Consider the following 25,753-nt stretch of genomic DNA (forward strand, 5'->3'; position numbering starts at 1 on the left):
CTGCACAGGGTTCCAGCCCCAGCCCCAGCTCTTCCACCAGGCCGTGCCCACCGTGGGAACGCCAGCAGCTCCTACTCCACACGGTCTCACTCACCTGTTCCCAGGGCAGCTCATGGGCCAGGGGCAATTCTGCAGCACGCGCTGCAGGTAGGTGCCATTCTGCACGTGGCACGAGATGGTGCGGGTCACCACGTATGAGCACCAGTTCCTGAAACAGACCAGCAGAGAGGAAGCTCAGGTGCCACGCGCAGCCCATGTTCTCTCTGGGAGCCCCGAGTCTCCAGGCAGGGAGACCCCTAAGCTCTCCAAGTTCTTTGGACCCTGGTGGGAGTCTCTGAGCTGAAGTGGCTGAGCAGTGAATTCCAGAACCCTGGAGGGGACAGCTGTGCTGGGTGCTCTCAGAGGTCTTGGGGAATGAGCTGCAGGGGCCCAGACGGGAGCAGGGCATCTTGACTGGGGCTCTTCCTCCTCAGCATCTCCTTTCCAACCCTGACCCCTCCAGGCCACCACTGCCTCCCACCTCCCACCTGGACAAGGGAAGTGAGTGAGTGTCTTTCCCCTCACTCTCTCCCCAGAGGGAGGGTCAGACAATGGAAACCTGGCGGTGGTGTCCCTTGCCTAGCCCTACCCTCAGCCCTCCAAGTCTCCTGCTCCCACTCCTGCTGTGGATCCCTCACCTCCAGGCCTTTGCTCATGCTGGACCTGATGCCTGCAGCACCCTTCCCCCATTTCTCTTCCTGACACCTCCTACCTTCAAAGCCCCGCTGTGCTGTCACCTCTTCCCTTGTCCTCTTCCACCTCCACCCCCATCTGAGTAGAAGCGATGGTTCCCTGCCTGGGATCCTAAGCTCTCTGTATCCCTGTCATGCTGAATTAAGCTGGTGATTCACATCTGCCCTCTCCCTCCCTGAGGCATGTGAGAAAGAAGCTCTGTCTCACTTATCCTCAGGTCCCCTCTGTGTGACAGCTGGGATGCACAATCAATATCCCAAGCATGGAGGACTGACTTCTTCAAATGCCAACAAATAATCACCTTGCACTGCACGTACTGAGCACCTACTGTACGCTAAAGGTATTTACATCATCTTCCCACAGAGAACCAGGAAACGCCCCCCCCCCATTTAACAGAGGGGTAAACTGAGGCTCAGGGAGGGGAAGACAATTGTTCATGTTAAAGAGCTGGTGCATGGCGGATCTGGATTTGAACCCAGGAATGTGGACGGCTCAGCCTGGCCCCCACCTCCATCCCAGAGGCCCCGTCAGCTCCCGTCTCCTCCCCACCTCCTGAGCCACGGTCTGTGGCTCTGTGAAGGCCTCAGCCTGGGAACCTGCTGACCCTGGGCTCCAGGCCACAAAGGAAAGTCTGGTGGGGTGGGGGCTCAAGCTGAGAAGGGTCACCTGAAACGGTCACTCCTTTCCCAGCACCAGCAAAAGAACGCAGGCCCGTGACCCCATGCAGAGCTGAGGGCCGGTGAGCACCTGGAATGTTCCACCCATCACGGAGGTGCCTGCCACCTCGGAAACCCAGCCCTGCAGCTGCGGCCCCACCCCCACCCAGCCCACCTGAAGGAGAATCTTTGGCGGGGACCAGCTGACAAACTCACTATGGGACTCTGCAGAAGTCCCTTCACGGTTCTGTGTCACGCTGAAATCAGTCCAGGAGGAGGAAACACCCTGGCCGACTGCACGGAGGTGGGAAAGCCAGAGAAGGGTGGCTCTGATCAGCCCAGTGATGGGGCAGGAACTCAAAAGAGCCCTCGGCCAGGGAACCCACAGCAGAGGTGCCAGGCGCTTGTTACAGCACTGTCAGGAATGGCGCAAAACTGGAACAGCCTAAGTGGGACCCCTAGACACAGAGAACCAGGTGCTGTGACAGAGTCCGAGGTCTCCATGTGCCTGCTTAAGGGGGAAAAAGTATGTGTGGACCAAGACAATGACATTTCTATTAATACATGAAAAGCAGAGAAAGCCAAAAGACTGTAAATGTATGTACATATAAAGCTATGTGTGTTTTTTTTTTTTTAATTTTATTTGGCCACGCTATGCGGCTTGTGGGACCTTAGTCCCCCAACCAGGGATTGAACCCTGGCCCTTGGCAGTGAAAGCACGGAGTCCTAACCGCTGGACGCCAGGGAATTCCCTATGTGTGTATTAAGTGAGGAAAAATCACATGCCTAGATGAGTTCCATCCACTCAGTCCCCTGTGCTCACAGCAGCCTCCGTTTACCATGCCAGGAGCTGTGCCCAGGGCCTTCCACACACCTAATTATAAGTGCCACTTTACAGATGGGAAGACTGAGGCTCTGGGGTCTGGGATGTGCCCCGGGCACCCACGATGAGTGACACAGTCACGGTTGGAACTCAGCTTCTTCTAACCCCAGGGCTTGTGCTCTTAACCACAGGCTGGAAATGTTTCTCCTAATGAGCAAGTGGGGATTTTATAAGTTTAAAAAGATGCATTTCAAAAAGGCCCCCCAGTGCTTGCTTCAGCAGCACATATACTAAAATTGGAACGATACAGAGAAGATTAACATGGCCCCTGCGCAAGGATGACACGCAAATTCCTGAAGCATTCCATATTTAAAAAACAAAAAAATGGTTCTGAAGAACCTAGGGGCAGGACAGGAATAAAGACGCAGACGTAGAGAATGGACTTGAGGACACGGGGAGTGGGAAAGGTAAGCTGGGACGAAGTGAGAGAGTGGCATGGCCATATATACACTACCAAATGTAAAATAGATAGCTAGTGGGAAGCAGCCGCATAGCACAGGGAGATCAGCTCCGTGCTTTGTGACCACCTAGAGGGGTGGGATAGGGAGGGTGGGAGGGAGACACGCGAGACGGAGGAGATATGGGGATATATGTATATATATAGCTGATTCACTTTGTTATAAAGCAGAAACTAACACACCACTGTAAAGCAATTATACTCCAATAAAGATGTTAAAAAAAAAAAGGTCCCCCACCCGTGAGAGCCTCTGGGTCCCCAGAGCTGTGGTTTAAAACCCACTGGGATCTTGTTTGGGGGGACATAAGCCCCTTTGGAGACTGATGTGAGTTGTCGCTCCTCCCCCCAAAAATGCATAAAATGTGGGGTACAAGTTCAGGGGGACTCAGGGGCTCCCTGAGCCTGTGTGATGTCCCCCAGGCTAGCCCAGGGGCTCTGTGAGTGGAGGAAGGAGGGAGGGAGGGAGCAACCTGGGCAGAGGATGGCCAGAGCATGGGACACAGGAGGAGGGCCCTGGCACGGACTGAAGACTCCATGCCAGTGTACAGACTCACACACATGCATACACATCAATATGCACACACACATGCAGACATGAAAGTACACAGACACGCTCACATATACAACTTCCAGACACACGTGTCCATGTGCACACACAGATCTACATAAGTGTGTGCATGCACACACACACTACAGCACGCAATCAGACCAAGGTCAATCTAGCAGGACACATAACCACAGAAATGACTGTCCAACTTGCACTCGGGCCAAAACCTGCAGATACAGAGCTGTGCACCCTCACACACAAGTGTGCACACACACCCCATGCCCAGCCCCTGGACTGGACTGGGGGAGGCGGGCCTGTGACTGCCCAAAATTGCCCTAGCAATTCTTTTGACCACGGAGGAGCCAGAGAAAACAGTTTTTTTCTTCTTTCTTACTTAAAATCTCCCCCATGTGAGTTGCTGCCTGGTTCCCTGCTTATTTCCCACCAGCTGGAGTTTGCTTGAATCCCCTGCTTAGGAGACACGGAGCTGATGGCCGGCTAGCAGACATTTTAGACAGGAGGGGACACTCTGGCCAGGTGGGGTTCAAGGTCAGCCCCTCGTGCCCTCCACCTGGGGGGTCACCAATAATTACACGCTGCCCCTCCCTGGCCTTGAAGACCCAGCCCCACTGCTGCCAGGATAAGCCCGAGCTCCTCCGCAGGATCATAGCCTGGCTCCACCACCCACCCACTTTCCAGGGGCGCTGCTGGCCTGAAGTCCACAGCCCACCACGCTGCCCGTCGCCCTGACCGCTGGGTCCTGCACACTTGCGCTGCTGCTCTCCCTCCTTCCTGCCCTCCCTCCCATGCGCATCTTCTCCCCACCTCAGATCTTTGCATAGGAGATTTCCTCTGCCTGGAAAGCCCTCTCCCTGCTCCAGCAAACTCCTATTCATCCTCTGGGTCTCAGTCCTGAGGATCTGGGCACAGTTGGGCACCTGCACGGGCCCCCCTCAGCCACTCACAGCAGCCCTGAGCTTTTTCTTCCCCGATGGCGCTGGGGGAGGGCGCTGGCGGGGACCAAGCCAGTATGGGGCTCAGCCCGGGGGCGCTCAGGGAGGTTTGCTGAATGACTGAGAACAGACAGTGGCCCTGGGCAGAGGAGCCGGGACCCAGGTTCCCAGAGATGGGCGCAGACCCAGGTTCCCAGGATGGGCCCCGCCCCCATCCTGCTGCCCTTGGGAGCTTCTTTTCTGGGACGTGGTTGGTGATAAGCCGCCCAGGAACCCGATGACGCTGGGTTACCTCCTGTGGGATGGGACAATGGCAGGGGCTGGGAGGAGGCAGCACTTCTCTCCTGGGCCTGCCACTTCTGCCCACTCAGCACCTCCTGGGCCTCCAGAGGCTGCCGGGAGGAGAGAAAACAGGCCAGACCAGCTCGGCCTGGCACTGGCCGCCCCCACGAGGGGGCCCCCCACATCTGCCCTCCACCCCCTGCCACGAGGAGCTCAGGGGACTTTGTCTCCACGGGGCCCAGGGCTGTGATCCGGAACAGTGATAGGGGCTAATTGCAGGAGGCAGCCAAGCGGGCTGGGGGCCAAGGGCCGCTATGAAAAGGAGAGGAAAGAAAGAAGACCCACAGGGTGGGGGTGGGGTGAACAGAGCCAGAACCCCACACCAGAGGCGAACCCCACACACTGGCTCTGCTGCTTCCTAAGTTGGTGACCTTGGACAAGGCCCTGACCCGCTCGGGGCCTCACTTTGTCCATCTGCAAATGGGGACAGCAGACACTCCTCCTGCAAGGGAGGTTTCACGTAAAGCCCTTAGCGCAGCGCTGACGGCTTTTGGTAGTTCTTGTTCCTGGACCGTGACATACGGCCCACACCAGGCGGCTGTGGTCCAGGGGCTTCCCTGAGGGACACCAGCACTGTACCTTCCGCACAAGGTCCTCCCCTTGACTTTGGGATAGGGATTGTCAGGCTCTGCATTCTACCAAGTGGAAACTGAGGCCCCAAGAGAAGTCACCTACCCAGGTCACCCCTGTGGGTATAGCGCTGGGATCTGAGCTCCCAACGGAGGGGGTGGGGAAGAAAATTCTCCACTCTCCTTGATTCTTAGATTTGCCCAAAGGAAGCCAGTACTGCAGGGAAAGAAGCCTGGACCAGGACACCGGTGACGGCTTCAACTCTAGAGCCACAGCGTTGAGACACTGAGATGGGTCATTAAAGGCTGGAAGGGCCCTCAGAGGGGCAGGAAGCACCCCCAGCAGGGACTGGGGCGGCAGACAGGGGCAAGGGCGAGACAAGGCAGCTCTGCACAGCCCTGGACACCCTGGTTCCAGGGGTCTCAAAGTCTTGCCACATTCTTGGGCCTGGGGGCGGCCCCTTGGATGCCTTCCCGGGCCTCCCCCTCCCCAGGCACAAAGCCTCTTTTCTCCCTCTGGTCTCTTGGCTGCCAAGGGGTGCCTGGGGCACCGGGATAGGGGTGGAGGGAGGGCTGATGGGGAGCAACATCCCCATGCCGTCTCCAATGATGCTGGGACGGGGCCACAAGGGGAGGTCCTCGCAGCCAAGAACCAGACTCCTCTGGCTACGGGTCCCTCCCCTCACTTAATGTTGGTCATAGCAGGAACCACTGTACATCAGGCCCTGCACTGGTTCCTCCTGTGGGGGACTGTCCTCAGAACAGGCCTGTGTGCAGGGGATGAGGGGAGGAAAGAGGGGAACTGAGACCTGGGGCCCTGAAGAGACCTGCCTGAGGTCACACATTGAGTGGGTGACAGAGCCAGGAATAAAACGCTGCTCTACCTGAGGCCAGAGCCCCTAATTCCTAACCATGACCTGCAAACCTTTCTCAGCTCCCCAAGCTGACAAAAGCTCGCCCTCCTCCAGGAGAGCTGCTGGAGTGAAAAGTACACTGGATCTGGAAACTGACTGAGTTAGATTGAGGTGTCTTTTCCTCTCTAAGCCTTGGTTTTCTTTTTTTTTTTTTTGGCCTTGGTTTTCTTATCTGTAAAATGGGAGCAACAGCATTGCCTACAGAGCTTTTGTGATGCTCAGGCCACTGTGAGCCTTCTATGACCAGATGGGGTGACAGTCCCCCGTGACCACCAGATACCTGCCCACAGACACCATCCTGCTCCCACATAGCAAGTCCTGGGGGGCCAAGGAGCCCAGGCTGGGAGGCAGTGGACTGGCTAAAGGGCAGTCCAAGCCTTATGCCTTCTCAACCATCATCCTGAGCTTGACACTGGGGACCCTGGGGGTTCACATCCTTGCCCTAGGCAGGTCATGTCCCCTCTCTGAGCCTCACCTTCCTCCTCTATGAAATGAGGACCATAAAAATGTGTGCCTCCCATGGCAGTTAGGAAGATTCTGGAGGGTATAGGTACAGGTGAAACGCCAGCCCAGGTCAGCATGCATGGTGGTGGCTGTGACATCTGCCAGCCGTCAGCCCCTGTCTCAAAACAACTGCTCCTCTGGCCTCTGATGCCACGGCCACCTCTGCCCTCCAGCCCTGCCCATGTCACCTGCTCTTGCTAGCCCAGAGGGGGCACACTGGCCCCTGACCACTGGGAAAAGGGAATTTCTGAAAAGAATTAAAGAATTGAGCCCGTAGGGGGTGGGGGCCGGGCAGGCCTTTGAATGGGATGAAAAGGCCTGGAGAGGCCTGGCTACTCCGTATTGTCTGCCTCAGACAACAGCGGAGGCTGGCCCTCGAAACAGGACCCCGGCAGGGGCAGGGGCAGGGGCTACAGCCAGAACAGGGGCCTGGGTAGGTCCAAACAGAGTCACCAAGGCCAGAAAGACACAGATTTGAATCCCAGTTCTTCTATTAATGGTCAATGAGCCTAGAAGATCATGTTAATTCTCTGGGGCCTCAGTTTGCTCATCTGCTAAATGGGGACAAGTGTTCCCTACCTCATTCAATCCTTGAACACTGCACATAAAGGGCCCCCTCACTGGTATTGGGAGATGCTCCATAAACACCACCAGATAGAATGCTCCCTGCTCCTGAGAGAGCAGCAGGAAGACAGAGCACTTGCTCCCAGCGCAGTCCAAAATGCTAGCTCCCTGGGAGCCGACACTGACCCTCGGTCTGTGAAACTCCACCCCAGTCTTCTTCCTTTGAGAGAAATAAATAGCTGGGATACTAAAAAAAAAGCCAGGAGCAGAGTAAAGCGGGGAGGGTCCCCCAAGTGGCAGCTAGAGGATGTCCTGGGCTTCTCCTATGTGCAGGAAGGGGGCCCTAGGGAAAGGGTGGGGGAAGTCTTGGTGGTTTCCTCCCTCGGGGGAAACCACCCCCTGGGGCTCTGGAGGTGAAGTGGTGGGGGGTGGAGAACGCTGTCGGGGGACTGCCGGCTCTGTATACGTGAAGTAGGTGACCCCCGCAGGGCCTGGAGCTTCTGCCAGATAGCGAGGAGGCCCAGGGTTCCTGCCCCAACCCGGGCTGGCAATGAGGTGGGGAACCGGGTCCCTTTCCCAATCCCGGGCTTGCACGGAGTTTGTAGGGGGGCGGTTCCTGGAGTCCCTGTCCCCAACCCCGGGCTGGCAGGGCACAGAGGTGGTGCGGGGGGTAGGGGCAGCCCTTACCTGCGTGCAGAGAACGGGGCTCCCCCAACGCTCCACGCGGCGCTGCCTCCCGGGAGCAGGAGCCCGAAGCAAAGCAGCGCCCAGGCTCGCGGGCCGCCCATGTTGCGCCCGGCGCCCTCCGCGCGCGGACCCTCGCCGTCGCCTCCAGCCTGGCGTCCCCGCCCGCGCAGCCAGCCGCCCAGGACGCGCGGATCCCGGTTCCCAGCGCAGCGGCGGGAGGGCGGGCAGGAGGCGGGCGCGGGGCGGGGGCGCGCGTTCCCGGCCTCGCCCGGCCCCTCCGCGCGGCCCCCCGCCCTTTGCGCCGCCGCTGCCAACCCGGAAGAAGCCCCGGGGGTCGGGCGCCCCCGCCAGGAAGGCCACCAGGTGCCCACCTGAGCCTGGCGCCCTGCGCCGCGTGGCCCTTTTGGGGGCGCAGTGCCAGTTTCGAGGTGCCCTCCCACGTGTTGCCAAGTGGGGAGCTGAAGCCGGGCCATGGTCTCAGACGCAGCCAGGACCCAAACCCAACAAGCCTGGGCTAATGATGCGGGGGCCTCATCCCCTCTCGACATTTTTGAGGGTTCCAGTTCCCGAGCCACGAGGGACAGTTCATCCATGCAACAAAGGCTTCCTGAGCAGTGAACGCCACTGTGTGCAGGGCACCTCACCTCCGCTTCACATCCTCTCTCGGTTTAATCTTCAAACCACTCTGGGTGAGGTGGGCACAATTATCCCCATTTTACAGAGAGAAAAAAGGAGGCCCAGGCACTCGTAGTCCCCCTGGGAGAAGACCTGGGCTGACCCCATAAAGTCAGTGTCCACTTGTATCACCATTTTACAGATGGAGAAACTGAGGCAGAGAGGAGATGTCATCTGCCTAAAGCACCCCATCAGTGGTTGGAAGAGCTCGGATTCAAATCCAGGTCTCCTGACTTCAGAGGGGGTGTCAGCTCTTTAGCACAATTAAGGAAGAGTGCAGACATCAGTTGCTCTGGGCCCATCAGTGACAAGGAAAGGACTGGCTTACAGTGGAGTTACTTCATCTGGGGTACATGTGAATTCCACCAAAGAGTATGAAAGTATGGTATGTGTGTGTGATACATATGTGTGCAGGTGTGATGGGGGCATGTGAAATGTGTGATGCCTGTATGCATGTGTGTGGTGTATGTGTCTGTGACAGGAGAGTATGTTTATGTTCTCATCAGAGGGCATCCAGACCCTCCCCAAACTCCAGGACAGTCTCTGACCTCCCCCCCACCCCCTTCTGCCAGAACTGATGGGCAGCAGGCAGTCCCAGGCTGGTGAAGCCCCTACCACCCCGGCAGTGCACCGGTGACCTGTCCTACGGGATCCTGCTGTGGCTTGTCCAGATCTAGGATCTCTGCTAGAAACACTCCAGCAAGAAGGGCATGCTGGCCCTGACCTCTGATTCCTGGGACTACCTCTCCTAGACTCACCAGAGCAGCACAGGGCCCTGGGCTGAGTCAGAGGGGGGAGGGTGTGCCAGTGGAGAGAGCCGACTCCTGTCCCCCGAGGGGGCAGGCAGTGAGAGCTGGGTTCAAACCCTCCCTCTGCCCCCTCTGCCCGTGTTAGCTTGGGCAAGGCCTGCCCCTCTCTGAGCCTCAGTTTCTCTTTGTAAGGAGAACAGTTGCACGTTCCTTATGGGGTGTGTGCAGGAATGAGATATGCCTTGACCCCCACAGTCCCCTGCTTCACGTGGTTCCCCCAAGGGCTCCTCACATCCTCCAACAACATCATCACATCATCATGGTGCCAACTTTGCCCCCCTAGGGGAGCTCCCTCCCTTCCACCTGTGATTTTTGGGCACCTCTATGTGCCATCTGTCTGACCCCCAAGAAAAGCAGCTTTGCACCTCTCTGGTTAGCTCTTATTTTTGACACAACTAGATCAGTTACTTAATCCTCTAGATAACTTGTCACTCTCAAGGGGCCATCTCATGAGATGGTCCCAGGCCCATCTGAGGCCTGGTCAGGCGGCCACGATCAAAACCCAACACCCCAAAGGGCACTTTGGAGGGTATGCAGCTCTTTAGGAAGGGGAAGTGCTGGGCAGTGGCTTCTGTCCTGGGAAGGCTCAGGAGGGCCACAGAATGAGGAGGCACTACCACATCTTTTTGCAACGTGTCTGAGATGCTCCTGTGATGAATGGCATACATGTTCCTTTATCACCAAACTCGTGGGCGCTCCAGGCCACTGCAAATTTCTCCAGCAATGGATGCTCCCAGGAAAAGCTGTTATCAACATTTGGACATCAGAAAGGGTCCTATCCTTACTGAGGCTGGGGTCCCTTGGTCCAGGGTATTTATTTAAAACTACAGCTAGACCCCCATGCTAGTGCAGCCTGGTGGTTACCACATAGGCTCAGCACCCCATAGGCCTAGGTGTCAATTCCAGAGCAACCACTGGACACTGTGTGACTCGGGACAAGTCACCTCCCCTCTCGGAGCCTCATTTCCTTGCCTGAAAAAACAAGGCAGTTTTAAGACATGGAAGCAACCTAAGTGTCCATCGACAGATGAATGGATAAAGAAGATGCGGCACATATATACCATGGAATATTACTTAGCCATAAAAAAGAATGAAATATTGCCATTTACAGAAACATGGATGGACCTAGAGATTATCATACTAAGAGAAGTAAGTCAGAGAGAGAGAGGCAAATACTATATGATATCACTTACCTGTAGATTCTAAAAAAATGGTACAAATGAACTTATTTACAAAACAGAAACAGACTCACAGACATAGAAAACAAACCTATGGTTACCAAAGGGGAAAGCGGGGGAGGGATAAATTAGGAGTTTGGGATTAACAGATACACACTACTTTATATAAGATAGATAAACAACAAGGTCCTACTGTATAGCATAGAGAACTATATTCAATATCTTGTAATAAGCTATAATGGAAAATAATCTGAATATATATATATAACTGAATCACTTGCCTGTACACCAGAAACTAACACAACGTTGTAAATCAACTATACTTCAATTAAACAAACAAAAAACAAGGCAGTTTTTAATGCTTTGGGTCTCTGCGCGGTGGTCCTGGGGCACAGTATGAAGCCCCCTTTTGAGGGCGCACTGTCCTGGTGGATATCAGCTTATTTTCTGGTCCTCTTTCCCCACTGAGCAGGAAGGGCAGGAAATGCTGCAGGGGCCTGGGTTTGGTCATTTGAGGTTTCAGTGTTTGCTGAGATGGGGAGGAGAGGGGCCCGCTGGCTCAAGGCCCCTGTGGGTGGGGCCTCTTCCCTGGGGGGCTGATCTTCTCAGCTGCCAAGACGGAACCACAACTGCCAGTAACAACAGCAGCTTCCGGTCCGGTCTGAGCGCTGACCGTGTGCCAGGCGCTGTGCTAAGCATTTTGCTTGCATTGTCGCCTGCCCTCTTCTCCCAAACCCGGGAGGCCTCCATATTATCCCCAGGTGCGGGGCCCACGGCTGGTGAGTGATGGGTGCCGGCCTCTGCACTTACCCATTAGGCCACACTGCTGCCCTCTGACCCTGCAAGGGTGTTTCTTTGGGCAAAAAGAGAACTCAGCTCAGATTTAGACTCCCGTGAGAGGGAGCACATGCATAAACACACACACACACACACACACACACACACACACACCCCACCGGGAGCAGGCCATGGGGTCTGGGAAACACAGCCCTTCTGGTGTGTATTCACTGACACATCCAGCCAGCCTAATCCAAACAGGAAATGCTGTTCTTCTAATAGCAAACAAACCTGGGTCGCAGCCTCCCTTCCCTGTGAACTGCCCCTGGAGCCTGTGCTAAGGACCTCTTCCCTCTGCCTATGTCCCAAGGACAGTCTCCCCAGCTCGGGGTGGGGGAGGACCCATAAAATTAGCCCTGCTTGCACACCAGCTTGTGTGAGTCCAGGTGCCCCAGTTGATCTGTACCCATGTCGTGCACATTCTACAGGGGAGGGAGCAGCCCAAGAGGCCTGGGGGTACCGGAGCCTGTGGCGGCAGCCCCCAGGGGCCCAGTCAGCGCCAGCGCCATCGAAGCCTCTGCCCAGACAAAGGGCAGGGCCAGTGGGCCGGCCTTCCAGGTTAGGGAACAATGCCCGCTTTCTGTGCCTTTGATCTGGAGGCCTGGCCCTGCGGCCCCTCACTGGGCCAGGGCGGGGATGCTGGGGGACCCAGAGAGCCTGCAGCTGCCCAGCCAAGTTAATTATGCTCCATGGAGCTGCCCTTCTCACCCAGTTCATTCCTTCTTCATGAAGCTGGGACGGGAGCTAGAAGGAGTGATGGGAGGAAGGAAGCTGTCGGAAAATCATAAATTAGGGCTCCGAGAGAGGGCTTTCCTGCCCTCCTCAGGAATCCTCAGGGGGAGAGACCGGCACCTTGGGTCAGGGGAGGACGACAGGGTGGCAACCAGGGCACCTGTATTTGGAGTTAGGACACCTGGATGTCTGCGTGATCTACAGTGAGTCCCTTCTCTCTGGGCCTCAGTGCCCCCATCTGGAAACCGGGGGAGGGAGGGATACAAGACTTGGGGACTTTCCTGTGACTGTGCTTTGTTGACTGTGAAGAAATGGACAGATAAGAGGCCTTCTCCTTAACAATGCTTGTCCCACTTCCCTTCCTCTGGTTCCTTGCCCACAAATCCCCTCCTTTCTGCCCCCCACCTTTGCCCTATTTCCCTTCTTTGGGTATCCCTGGCTCTGCTTCTTTTTCCACATCTCTCCTCCTGCAAAAACAGACTAATGAGGTCTCCTTAGGCAACATCCACCTAGCTGGGAGGGGGTAGAGTTTGGCTCATTTACACTAGAGTGTTAATGACTGATATATTGAGTGTTGTTAAATGTTGGGGCCCAGTTAACAGGGATTCTTCCTCATTTAAACCCTAAATCACTAGTAGTGGGCTAGTAATCACTTCTAGGCTAGTAAGGGGGATGCTTGGTGACCAAGGATCTAGGAACAAGGTCTGCCAAGTGAAAGGGCCTTCTGTGTGGGAAAATGTCCTTTTCCTGGCCACAGTGAGGTGAAACCCACCCCCTGCTGGACGCATCTGGAGTGGTGGCCACAAGTCCATGTGGTTTAGATGGACCTGGCAGGCACGAAGGACAGGCAAGAGGAGCCACTTAGAGCGGAGACCCTGGAGCTGCCTGCCAGCCCTGCCAGTCCCAGGAGGTGCCTGCTGGGCCAGGAGCATGTGGGCCTGCCCCACCTGACACCCCCAGGATGAATGGGTTCCACTCTGAGGAAGTGATTCTGAGGAGGAAGAGGAGAGGGAGAAAGAGTCAGAGAGAGATATAGAGATATAGAGAGATACTCAGAAAGAGAGAAAGAGAGCCAGCAAGCTGGAGACAGAGGGAGAGATGTCAGCCAGAGAGATGTAGAGAGAGGCAGATGGAAAGACAGAGAGACAGAAAAAGAAACAGACAGACACAGAGAGAAGAGCACTTGGGGAAGAGGACCCCAGGTTGTTGGTCTCAGCTCCTGTGGGGACCAGGCAGAGGGGGCAGGACCAGGGTGCCAGCCCAGCACCATCTTCTGCACGACAGGCTCTGCCTCCCTCAGACCCACACTCCCAAACCCCTAAGAGTCAGGAGCTGGTCCTTCTGCCATCTGCTGCCCTTGCCTGGCACTGGCTGACCAATGGGCTCTGGGCTGCCTGCATTGGTATAAATTGTGCCTGGGAAGCACTGTTAGGCAGATGGAGCTGCTGGACCCAGAAGAGATGGATTTCTAGCCTGTGGCTTGGCCCAGGGAGTCATAAGTGGATGGACAGCATATGGGGGATGTGCACCCCTGGAGCACCTGGACTCCAGGCTCTCCCTGCCCTGCCCTCCTGTCCAGCCCTGCGGTGCCAAGCCTGGATCCTCTCCATCTGCCCACTCCTCGGCTCTGTCCCTTCCAGCCTCCCCACCATCTATGGGATGTGGCCTCAGTTTCCTTGGTGGCTTCTTACCTCCTCTCTGACCCTTCCAGTCTTTTGGGATCTTCCCAAAGGTGACTGGAGGTATTTCCCTGTGAGAGAAACCTTCAGTGTCCCTGCTGCCCTCAGGGTGGGAACTGAATGTGTCCTGGCCTGCCCATCCTCCCTGTGTCCCAGACCCTGGGACACCAAAGCAAGTCTCCATCCTCCCAGCCAACCCTGTGCTCTCCAGCTGGACTGCAGGGCTTTCCCATCCCATCCCATCCCCTCTGCCTACCAATGCCCACTCCCCCTTCTGTCACAGCTCAGACATCACCCCCTCCCTGCCTCTGGGAAGGTGTCCCATACCAAGACTGGATCCAAGACTGGATCACATGTCCACTGGGCTTCTCCACTCACAGTGTTCTATGCAGGAGCCATCTGTTGATTTGTCTGATTCCCCTAATGGATCATAAATAGATGTTGGGCCCTTTCCGTAATCTTTCTAAGAGTACTAAGAAAACTACATACCCCAGAAGCCATAAAGGATACACTGGGTACATAAAAATTTCTGCATTAAAAAGAATAATATGATTAACTGTGGAAAAAATGTTCAACATATCAATCAGAAAAAAAGACTATTTTCCTCCACATATAACGAGCTCTTACAAATCAATAACATCAATCAATGACCCAATAGAGAAATAGACAAAAGTTATGAACAGACAACTCAGAATGAAAGGGCATTCAATTTCACTCAAAAGAAAAAATTGCAGATGAAAACCACAATGAGATAGCACCTTCCAAAACTGATGGTAAGGACTTAAAATCTTTGATAAAATGAGTTGGCAAGGATGTGGAGAAATTGTCACTTCACATATGCCCTCTTTGGAGCACAGTTGGTAATATGTAATAGAAGGTAAAATGTGTCTTCCTTTGACCTAGTAATTCCACAGTGAGGAAGTCTCTTACATGTATATTTGCAAAGAACAGAAGGAAATTAACTGCAGTACTATACGTAGTATCAAAAGACTGGAAACAACCTAAATACCCCTTGCAGGAGACTAGTATATTAAGGTACACCCATCAGTGGAATGCTGTATTGCCAGTAAAAAGAACAGAGATAAGTGAAATGTGGCATACATATACAGTGGAATATTAGTCAGCCATTGAAAGGAACACAGTACTGATACATGCTCCAGCACGGATGAACCTTGAAAACATCATGCTGAGTGAAAGAAGCCAGACACAAAAGGCTACATATTGTATTTATATGAAATGTCTAGAATAGGCAAATCCCTAGAGACAAAAAATAGATTAGTGGTTGCCAGGGGCTGGGGGCAGGGGATGGGGAGTGACTGCTAGTGGGTATGGGGTTTCTTTTTAGGGTGATGAAAATGTTCTAAAATTAGTGGCGATGGTTACACAACTCTGAATATACTAAAAAACACTGAATTGTTCATACTAAAGAATGAGTTTTGTGGCATGTGAATTATACATACATATACATATAAAGATGAGGCTTATATATATATTTACATATGTAAAGATGAGGGAGATTATGGAACTTTTTTTTTTGGCTGCGTTGGGTCTTCGTTGCTGTGCACGGGCTTTTCTCTAGTTGCAGCGAGCGGGGCTACTTTTCTTTGTGGTGGTTTCTCTTGTTGCAGAGCACAGACTATAGGCACGTGGGCTTCAGTAGCTGTGGCACGCAGGCCCAGTAGTTGTGGCTCACGGGCTCTAGAGCTCAGGCTCAGTAGTTGTGGCGCACGGGCTTAGTTGCTCCGTGGCATGTGGGATCTTCCTGGACCAGGGCTCGAATGCATGTCCCCTGCATTGGCAGGTGGATTCTTAACCACTGTGCCACCAGGGAAGTCCCTAGATTATGGAACTTCTAAGATCAGTTGTTAAGTGAAAAAAGTAAGTGCAGCTGTGTGTAAAGGATGCTGCCACTGGGGGGAAATTGCAGGAATATCTACCCGTAAGTACTCAGATCATGCACTTACTTTCTCTAGAAGAATTCACAAGAAACTGCTAACTGGCTGCCTTTGGGAAGGTGAACTGAGGGACTGAGGGTGTTAGTTTTCACTGTGAATCCTTTTGCATGGTTTGAAAAAAATTAATACCAAAAAGTATACATATTATATTCACCCTCTGCCCTAAGAATTAAATTCGTGTGTGTGTGTGCCCGCTCATGCACACGTATGAAATGGCAACTCTTACAATTCCAGCTCTGGAAGCTGCTATTGCCTTCATCCTGGGAGGGCCCCTGGGTGCTGGGGTGAAGTTTTGGATCTCCACCTCTGGGCAGGCAGAGGATCCACAAGGGCCAGGGCTGGATCAGGAGCTGCGCCTCTGAACAAGCTGTACCCTGGGAGGCGGCCCCTCCCTCCCCTCCCGGGAAGGACCCTGTGCCCCTGTCCTCAGCAGGCCTGGCCCAAGGATTCTGGTTACTCATGACACACCTGAGTGGAGGCTGTTCAGGGAGGTGATGGGGAGGTGGGGGCCCTGGCCAGAGGGAAGGACCTGACAGAGAGCCGGGGCTGCCCCCCATGTCTGCCTGCTGGAGCCACGAGAAGCTGAAGTTGACTGTGTCCTCCCCTGATCCCAGGGAGGGAAGAAGAGGAAGAGAAGGGGAGGGAAGACAGAGATAGAGAAAAGGAGGGTGAGAGAGAGAGAAAGAGAATGTTAGAGACAGAGATAAACACACAGAGACAGAGAGACTGAGCCCTGCGGTCAGCAGGGAGGAGCCGGGACTGACATGGAAAGAGGTGGGGCTCAGAGTAGCCACACAGGCAGACGGCGATGTGGAGAGAGCAGAGAGACAGCAGGAGGACAGGATGGTGGACAGGAGCAGGGGGAGTGGGGTGGGCAGAAATGACCTGTCTTCTACTGAGTCAGCCCTGAGCCTGTATCTATGTGCCTGCAGACGGCATGCATTATCACAGCTGCCCATGCAGAGGTGTTCTGCCCAGGAAAGGGAGGCCAGGGAGGCTGATAAACTGCACAGCGAGTGACCACAGAGGGCGACTCAATGTCTTGCTGCAGAACCTTGGAGCAGGTGGTCGGGACAGTCCAGGTCCGAAATTGGCCCTGGGAGCCTGCACTGTGCCCAGCCCCCTCCTGACGGGGCCCGTTGGCCCATCTGGGCTGCCTGTGCCCTGCCCCAGTGGTACGTTCCCAGGAGCACAGCTGACCTGCTTAGACTCCTCCAGCAAGAAGGGCAGCCTGCTGTCAGGAAGGGGCTGACATTGTGGGGTCTGTAACCCCAGCTTGGCCAGGAGGACGTTTCAATCCTGCCTGTATCTTCCTCACTGTGTGACATTGGCCAAGTTGCTTCCCCTCTCTGAGCCTCAGTGTATTTGCCTGGAAAATGGGGATAGCAGCATTTGTCTCAGGGTAGGTTGCTAAGAGGAGAATTCAGATGAGCTCCTTATGCAGGGCCTGGCATATTCTGCTCAGGAAAAAGTACCCACGTGACTCTGAGGCATGGTGTATGTAGTTTGCAGAATGAGAAATCTGGGCAGCTTGGGAACCTGACAGACAGAAGAGTCAGTCTTTGGCAAAGAGAATATTGGGGAAGAATTTGGTGTTTTCTAAAGGCCCTTTGTTGCTACTAGTTGTTGCCTGACATTCTTCTATTGGCCAATCTCTTGGGCTAAAGCAAGGAAAACCCATGTTGAAATACAAAACTTTTCTCTAGGAGGGCTACTGTATTTACTCAAGACTAGACTAAATAGTTTATTTACTATCATCGTGACTGGCTTTGCTGGCCCAGGGATCCGGTTCTTTCTAAAACTGGGGATAGTTTGTTGTACTCTGCCTGCAATTAGGAAGCTCTGCCACTAGGTGGAGCCTTGGGTTTGTACTTGCACATTAATGAGTGTTTTTTGTTTTTTGGTTTTTTGCCCCCTCTGATTCACTCCTAGAAGTTACCTTTTGAGAAGAATAGATAGGGATACAGAGACAGTCTATAGTTTGGTGGAAAAGAGTGCTGTGATCACTTAGCAATGTCTACCCTGGGTGAAGGAGTGGAAAACAGCAGCTTCTGTGCCAGGCATCCAGCCGCCTCTAGACTGTGCTTCTGAGTAGACAAGAATGTGTTTCTGTTTAATGATACTTTTCAGAATAAGTGGAAATCTTTAAAACACGTGATCATGAATATTAGAATTACTAATCTCTGCTTAAGAAGGGATGCTTATAAGAATTATTTTTGTAATAATGAACATATAGTTTGGGAAAAGGTTTGCAGCAAGATATTTAAGAAAGCAAACATGAAGTTTCAGCCTTTCTTACCGGTCATGAATAGTTAAGAATTTCCATTTTTCCCCCACAATCGTTTTAAAGAGAGACACCTTTAATGCCTTTTCTTACCTGCTTTTTCCTATGTGCGCACAGGCAACTCTCATTCTTGGAGTTGAGATGTTCACAGCTTCCCTCAAGTCTGCGGCTGTCTGCTCACTCGGCCTCTGTCTCAGTGAGCCCGTTCTTGGAAGAAACTATAAAAGAACAAAAAAGGCCTTTTTGGCTGCACTCTCCTTAAGAATTGCTGGGTTTTATAAAATCACTCTTTTTCATCAGTAATCCCTCAAAGCCTTCTTAGAATCTTTTCAGTGGTAAAACATTATAATAATATAATATCATTAAATTTTTTGAAAAAGAAAATAAATCACTTGTAATCCATCTATCTTGATGTAATGATTCCCTAGATTTTTGTTTGGGGTTTGGGTTTCCCTTCTTTTTAGTGCTTTTTTTTTGGCCAAAGAATGAGAAGTTCCAGCCCCATTGAAAATCTTTCCCCCACCTCCAGACAGCTGAAAATCCTCCTTCTTTCTTAGCTGTTAGCTAAACTCTTAGCTGTTTGTCCTTTGAAGTTAAAGCTGGTTTCATTTCTAATCTGCGCTGCATGGTTCTTTATTGATAGTCACACGAGAGATCAGAGGAAGCTGAATGCAAGGGCCAGGAGTTGTCACAGTTTCTACATACACGGCCTCCCGTTCACGATCCATATAAGTAAACAAGAGCAAAGGGATGTTTCCAGGGCAGGACACCAGATATCTTTGTTTGTAGGGATTATGGGTGTGTCTGTATTTTCTTGTTTCTAATTTGTGGCTTCCGTGATCTCTCGTGTTTTGTGTTTGTAATTTAAAATATAAATTATTTTTAATTAAGAAAAACACATTCACCACACTTAGGTATAGACCCAAGAGAAATGAAAACATATATCCACACAGAAACTTGCACACAAAGGTTCACAGCATCACTATTCATCATAGCCCCAAAGTGGAAACAACCCAAATGTCCATCAGCTGACGAATGGATAAATAGTGGTCTATCCATATAATGGAATATTATTCAGGCAATAAAAAGGAATGCAGTGCTGACACATGCTACAACGTGGCTGAATCTAGAAGACATTATGCTAAGTGAAAGAAGCCAGACACAAAAGGCCACGTACTGTAAGATTCTATTGGTATGAAATGTCCAGAATAGGGAGCTCCATGGAGACAGAGAGATTAGTGGCTGCCTGAGGCTGGGGCTGGGGAAGGGGTGCAGTCAGAGGGAAATGGGTCGTGACTGCTCATATGCATAGGATTTCTTTTTGGGATAATGAAAATGTTCTAAAGTTGATTATAGTGATGCTTGCACAATTCTGAATACCCTGAAAACTATTGACTTGTACAGTTTGGGTGAATTGTACGGTATGTAAATTATATCTCAATAAAGCTATTATATAGAAAACACACATACATACATTCAAACAGAACTTGATTTTAAAGGTGGGAAAAAAGACTCTGAGGAAGGAAGATGGGCAAGGGTGGGAGGTGGGAGGAAAGTTCCAGCCCTGTCTGATCCCCATGCTCCCCCAGACACACTGCAGGATGCCAGCTGTGCCCTGCGGCGGGTGGCGGCCATTCTGCAGTGAGCAGGATGGATGTGGGTGAGGTGGGCCCTGCTCCAGCCGAGCTCGCGGTCCGGAGACCAAAGACAGGTGAACCCACCTTATAACCCCCTGGGACGACTTGACGGGGACAGGCTGTGGGAACTCAGGCCCCTGATTCACTTGTCAAGGGGAGTGCAGGAGAATCTCTCTAAACAGACTTGGTAGACTAGCAAAAGTCATCCAGGTGAAGCTCACCGGAAGAGTCCCAGGCAGAGGGAGCGGCGGTAACCGCACGGGGGACGCCTGAAGGCAAGAGCGCGTGTGGACGCTTGCAGGAACCAAGGGCAGGTCAGTGTGGTGGGAACAGGGTGTGGGGAGGGGAGCAGGGAGACCCGAGGCCTAAGAGGTCAGCAGGGCCCGGCCAAGGGAGCTTCCTGAGGCTCTGGGAGCCTGTGAGGCTTTCACTTGGAAGGGACTGGGGTCTGGTCTCTGCTTCTGAAAGATTCCTCTGGCTGTGCGCCCTGGAGGCTGGGAGACGGGGTAGTTGCAGTGGCCCAGCTTGGATGATGGCAGCTGGGACTATAAGAAGGGGTTGAATGGTGACCTCCAAAACATATGTCCACGTCCTGTAAGCTGTGAATGTGTCCTTATTTGGAAAAGACTCTCTGCAGATGTAATTAACGATTTTGAGGTGACATCGTCCTGGATTACCTGGGTGAGCCCTGAATCCAAGGACAAATTGTCCTTATAAAGGACACTGGAGGAGAGACAGAGAAGAGGAGGCCATGTGGAGACAGAGGCAGAGATCGGAGAGGGATGCAGCCACAAGCCAAGGAATGCCTGGAGCCACCAGAAGCTGCACATTGCAGGGAAGGATCCCCTCTAGAGGCTTCAGAGGGATCCCTGCTGACATCTTGACTTCCGGATTCCAGAAGTGTGAAAGAATAAACTTCTGTTGTTTTAAGCCACCAAGTCTATGGTCATTTGCTACAGCAGCCCCAGGACACAGATACAGGCAGGCACGTGGGGATGGAGAGAAGTCACCAGATCCGAAGATTTTTAGGAGGTAGAAATAACCTCCCCTCACACCGCCTCTCCTGCCCGAATTCCCAGGCATTGCCTTTTACTCCAACTGCAGTGATCTAAGCTTCATTCCTTCAACTGAGGGCTGTGTCACCCACTTGTGAAATGGGATGGTAACAGCTGCCCTGCAGCTAAGGATGGGGGAATGTGTATGCCCAGTGCCTGGCACACGGTGAGTATTCAGTACATGCGATGATGGTTATAAATTCACAAAACCTTAGAGAGTATGTGAAATACCCTTTCACTTTGCAAACGTCCCCAACCCTCAGAACCTTCCCCACTGGCCTCCAGGGAGGCTGAGAGGAGTAAGAGCGTAGTGGAACAGAGTTATGGGTTGGATGGTGTCCCCCTAAAAGATGTTGAAGTCCCACCCCTTGAAATGTGATGTTATTTAGAAATAGAGTCTTTGTAGATGATCAAGTTAAGATGAGGTAATTGGGGTGGGTCCTCATCCACTACGGCCGTGTCCTTATGAAAGGGGAAATTTGGACACAGAGACAGATGGAGGGAAGATGATGTGAAGACACAGGGAGAAGGCCACCTACGAGTCAAGGAACGCCTGAGGCCACCAGAAGGTGGAGAGAGCAATGGAACAGATTCTCCCTCCCAATCCACAAAGGCACCTGCTGAGCCCTCAACTGCAGACTCCCAGCCTCCCAGCCTCCCGAGCTGTGACACAATAAGTGTGTTGTTTATACCCTCCAGTTGTGATACTTTGTTACTGCGGCCCCAGGGCACGAACTCAGGTGAGGATAAGGTGAGTCTCACGGTCCAAGGAAACTGGGCATTCCAGGGCCTGTAGGGGTACTTGGGTTGGTGCCAACCCCTGTCGTCCACAACAGTCACCGTCCAGGCCAGTGGCCAGGCTCGGCTGCCCCTCTGCCCCCCACTGTCCCAGCAAGAGGGCACCAGGCGCTTCCAGGACAGAAGTCCGGGATGCATTTGGAAACACTGGAGGAGGGGTTTTCCAATTCGGCCCCATCCTGGTCAGCAGGGGAACCACCATCTGGATCCTGTCTGCAGCCCCTGGCAGGGGAATCAGAGCAGAGCTGTAGCAAGTAATCAGGGAGGGGCGGCTCCCTTTGTGGCCAGGGCTCCTGGTGGGAGACAGCAGGTCCTGCAGTCTGGCCCTGGGTCAAGCCCTAGCTCTACACTTACTTGCTGGGTGAACTCAGGCCACTCATGTCACCTCCCTTGTCTTTGTTTTCTTACCTATTAAATGAGAATAATAGTAGAAGTTACTTCCAAATGTTGCTGCCAGCATTCAGTGGGAGAATGGGAATAGCAGGATGCTTGATGAAGGGAAATTTTAGATATTTTTTTTAACTTAAAAATATTGTAGGGCTTCCCTGGTGGCGCAGTGGTTGAGAATCCGCCTGCCAGTGCAGGGGACATGGGTTCAATCCCTGGTCCGGGAAGATCCCACATGCCGTGGAGCAACTAAGCCTGTGCGCTACAACTACTGAGCCTGTGCTCTAGAGCCCACGAGCCACAACTACTGAGCCCACGTGCCACAACTACTGATCCCATGTGCCACAACTACTGAAGCCTGTGCGCCTAGAGCCTGTGCTCCGCAACAAGAGAAGCTACCGCAATGAGAAGCCCGGGAACTGCAACAAAGAGTTGCCCTCACTCGCCTCAACCAGAGAAAAGCCCATGTGCAGCAACGAAGACCCAACGCAGCCAGAAACAATAAATAAATAAAATAAAATAATAAAATACATAAATTTACTAAAAAAATTGTGGTAAAATATACATTATTTAAATTTACCTTTTTAACCATTTTTAAGTATATGGTTCAGTGGCATTAAGTACATTCATATTTGTTGTGCAACTGTCAGCACCATCCATCTCCAGAGCTCTTTGCATCTTGCAAAACTGAAACCCCATCCTCATTAAACACTAATTCCCCATCCCTCCTCCCCTCCTGCCCCTGGTAACCACCACTCTACTTTCTGTCTCTATGAATTTGGCTGCTCTAGGGACCTCATATAAGTGGAATCATACAGTATTTGTCTTTTTGTGACTGGCTAATTTCACTCAGCATAATGTCCTCAAGGTTCATCCATGTTGCAGCATGTATCGGAATTTCCTTTAGATTTTATTTCTCACAACAAGAATATTGTGAGCGGCTTTGTGCGGTGGTGAGCTCCAGCCACCATGGCAGGAGGTGCTGAGCAGCCCCTCTGCTTTAGGTAGGTGCCGTGGGCCCAGAGGAAGGAGGCCCTCGGATGGGTCTGCTCTCGGGGCTGCCTGTCTCCCGACCTCTCGTCTGGGGAGCTGGAAGGGGGCATTTTATTAGGGGGGCTGGAGCTCCTGACCCGCTCCCTTGTGAGTTTCTAAAGTTTCTAGGAGGAGACCCCAGGGTTCCAGGGACCTGCACTGGACTGAGGGGAGGTGGGCACTGGTTCCCAGCCTGCCGGGGGCTGGGGTGGGGTGAGGAGATGGCTGGGTGCACACACATTATGTATATGAACCCGTGTGAACTAAAAACGAGGATTGACTAAAATACTGAGGGGACCCAGGTTAATGTGGGGTGGCTCAGCCAGCGTCTGACCCAGGTCCTAGAAATCTCCCCTCAAGGGCTGCATCTGAGTTCAGGTTCTGCCATAAGTGCAGCCAGGCTGGACCCTGCCTGAAAGAATCCCGAGGTTCCCAGACATGGGATGGAGACCCTGGCCTCTGGGTCACCCTCCGCCTCATGCACGGCTGCATTTCCATGGCTCCCTCCCAGCATGTAAATGGCCCTGGGTACCACTCCACAATGGAATGGTTCTTAGGTGGATGGTGGACTCAAAAGGCCTTGGGGTCATCCTTCTGCACAGCGATCTTCACAGTCCAGGTAGTAGGGGATGCAGTGGAAAATGGGACCAAGCATGGAGCCTGGAGGTTAGGCAGACTTGGGCCACCACGGGCCTGAGCAAGGGTCCTCACCTCCCTTCAGCAGCCAGTCTCCTCATTTGTAAACTGGAGATAACAACAACCGTGTTCACCTGACAGGGCGGGCGAGGATTCGTGGGGTGGTGTACAATGTCCAGCCTGGGCCTCGTGCCTTATGAGGAAATGGCCCTGTTACCGTTAGGAGAGACGACAGCTGCCCGGGCTGAATGTGCATTGGGACGCCCCCTTGGATGCTTTTTTTTTTCTTTTTGGATGTGTCAGCTCACTTTCTAGCCACTGGCCTCTTCTAGAAGTTGCACACGGATAAAAGGTCCCAGTTAATGAGGATTCTAGCTAAAGTTTTAAAATTCACAGCAAGCCCACTCCGCATAATAATGTATTAGAAACACAACAATCCTTTAATCTAGAAGGAATTAATTGCTGGGCTCAGAAATTCAGGGCACGCTGACAGAATCCTTAATTTCTTGAGTTGATGGTTTCAAAAAGCGACTGATTTTAGACTGGCTTCTCTCTACGTGTAAGTAAGACTCCCACAGTTCTGACAAAGGGCGAGATTGTCTCAATGCCTCACTCAGTAAGAATCATGTATGTGGGGTCTGAATTAATGTCAGCTCTGAATTTTTCCTGCTGGGTGTAACGTGGCTGACTTGAATCCCCAGGAGATTCAATGCTGGCTCTGTGGCCTGAGCATCCCGGGCCTGTACAGGGAATGGCTCATTCCTCCCACACACACGTTTGCTGAGTGGCCACTCGGAGCCCGAGTTCAGGTTCGGTGTTGGATATGCAGGAGCATATAAATAAAAAATCTTTGCCTAACCTAAGGTTGCAAAGATTTTCTTTTCCTATCTTTCCTTCTAGAAGTTTTATAGTTTCAGGTTTTACATTTAGGTTTATGATCTATTTTTGAGTTAATTTTTATATACAGTGCAAGGTGTGGATCAAAATTCTTTTTAAAAGAAAATTGCATATGGATGTCTACATTAGTTTCTTGAGGATACCATGACAAATTACCACATACTTGGTGGCTTAAAACAACTCTCTAACAGTTCTGGAGTTCAGAAGTCTGAAAGCAAGACATTGGCAGGGCCGTGCTCCCTCGGGGCCTCTGTGAGAAAATCTCTTCCTCATATCTTATAGCTTCTGGCGGCTGCCTGGCATTCCTTGGTCACATCACTCCCATCTCTGCCTCTGACTTCATACCACCTTCCCCTTGTATGTCTCTCCTCTGTGTGTCTCTTATAAACATACTTGTCATTGGATTTAGGGCCCACTCAGATAATCCAGGATGATCTTCCAATTTCATGATCCTAATGTAATTACATCTGCAAAGACCATTTTCCCAAATAAGGTAACATTCAGAGGTTCTGGGAATTAGGATGTGGACGTATCTTGGGGGTGGAGGTTCAGCACACTATCATTGTTTTAGCACCATTTGTTGAAAATATCAATACTACCCTTTCTCTATGAAATTGCCTTTGCACCTTTGTTGAAAGTCAATTGACCATATACATACATGAGTCTATTTCTGGATTCTTTGTTCTGTTCCATTAAATCACTTGTCTATTTTTATACCAATGTCACATTGTCTTCATTGCTGTAGCTTTATAATATCTTGAAGGCATTTAAGTCCTCCAACTTTGTTCTTTTAAAAAGTTGTTGAAAGGACTATTCTAAATCCTTTGCATTTCCATATAAATTTTAGAATCAGCTTGTCAATGTCTACCAAAAGCCCTGTTGGGATTTCGATTAGGATTATGTTGAATCTGTAGATTGATTTAGGGAGAATTGACATGTTTGACAATATTAAGTCTTTCGATCCACAAACATGGCATACTTTTCCACTTATTTAGACTTTTTAAATTTCTCGGAACAATGTTCTGTACAATGCTTCATACTTTCTGTTGTATTTATCCCTAAGTATTTCATATTTTTGTACTATTGTAAATAAATTTTTTTAAATTTCCAATTGTTTGTTGCTAGTAATACTATTGATTTTTGTATGTTGATCTTGTATCTTTCATCCTCACTTACTTGTTCTCATAGCTTTTTTGTAAATTCCATCAGATTTTCAATGTAGACATACATGTTATTTGCAAATAAAGGCAGTTTCCCCCCTTTCTCTCAAATACAGATGCCTTTTATTTCTTTTTCTTGCCAGATTATATTGGCTAGAACCTCTCGTACAATGCTGGATAGAAGTGGTGAGAGT

General features: G+C 51.8%; 1 protein-coding gene and 1 non-coding gene across 5 annotated transcripts in view; one reads left to right on the forward strand and one right to left on the reverse strand.

Moving 5' to 3' along the window:
• EMID1 (EMI domain containing 1) overlaps positions 1 to 7,976 on the reverse strand; it is a 41,335-nt gene extending 33,359 nt beyond the window's left edge. For all 4 annotated transcript variants that reach the window (XR_009566375.1, XM_060310371.1, XM_060310372.1 and 1 more), the window contains exons 1-2: positions 7,809 to 7,976; positions 95 to 208 (exon numbers count right to left, since the gene is read on the reverse strand). Coding sequence is in view for 3 of the 4 variants with exons in the window: in XM_060310371.1 (XP_060166354.1) it covers positions 95 to 208; positions 7,809 to 7,909 (215 nt within the window). In the remaining variant the exon portion in view is untranslated. The remainder of the gene's footprint in view (positions 1 to 94; positions 209 to 7,808) is intronic.
• LOC115855566 (U6 spliceosomal RNA) lies at positions 2,478 to 2,584 on the forward strand. Its single transcript, XR_004040500.1, has one exon. It is a non-coding gene; the product is annotated as a U6 spliceosomal RNA (small nuclear RNA).
• Positions 7,977 to 25,753: the final 17,777 nt, after the last annotated feature.

This window comes from Globicephala melas, chromosome 13 (genome assembly GCF_963455315.2).
Source record: "Globicephala melas chromosome 13, mGloMel1.2, whole genome shotgun sequence".
NCBI classification, from domain to species: Eukaryota; Metazoa; Chordata; class Mammalia; order Artiodactyla; family Delphinidae; genus Globicephala; species Globicephala melas.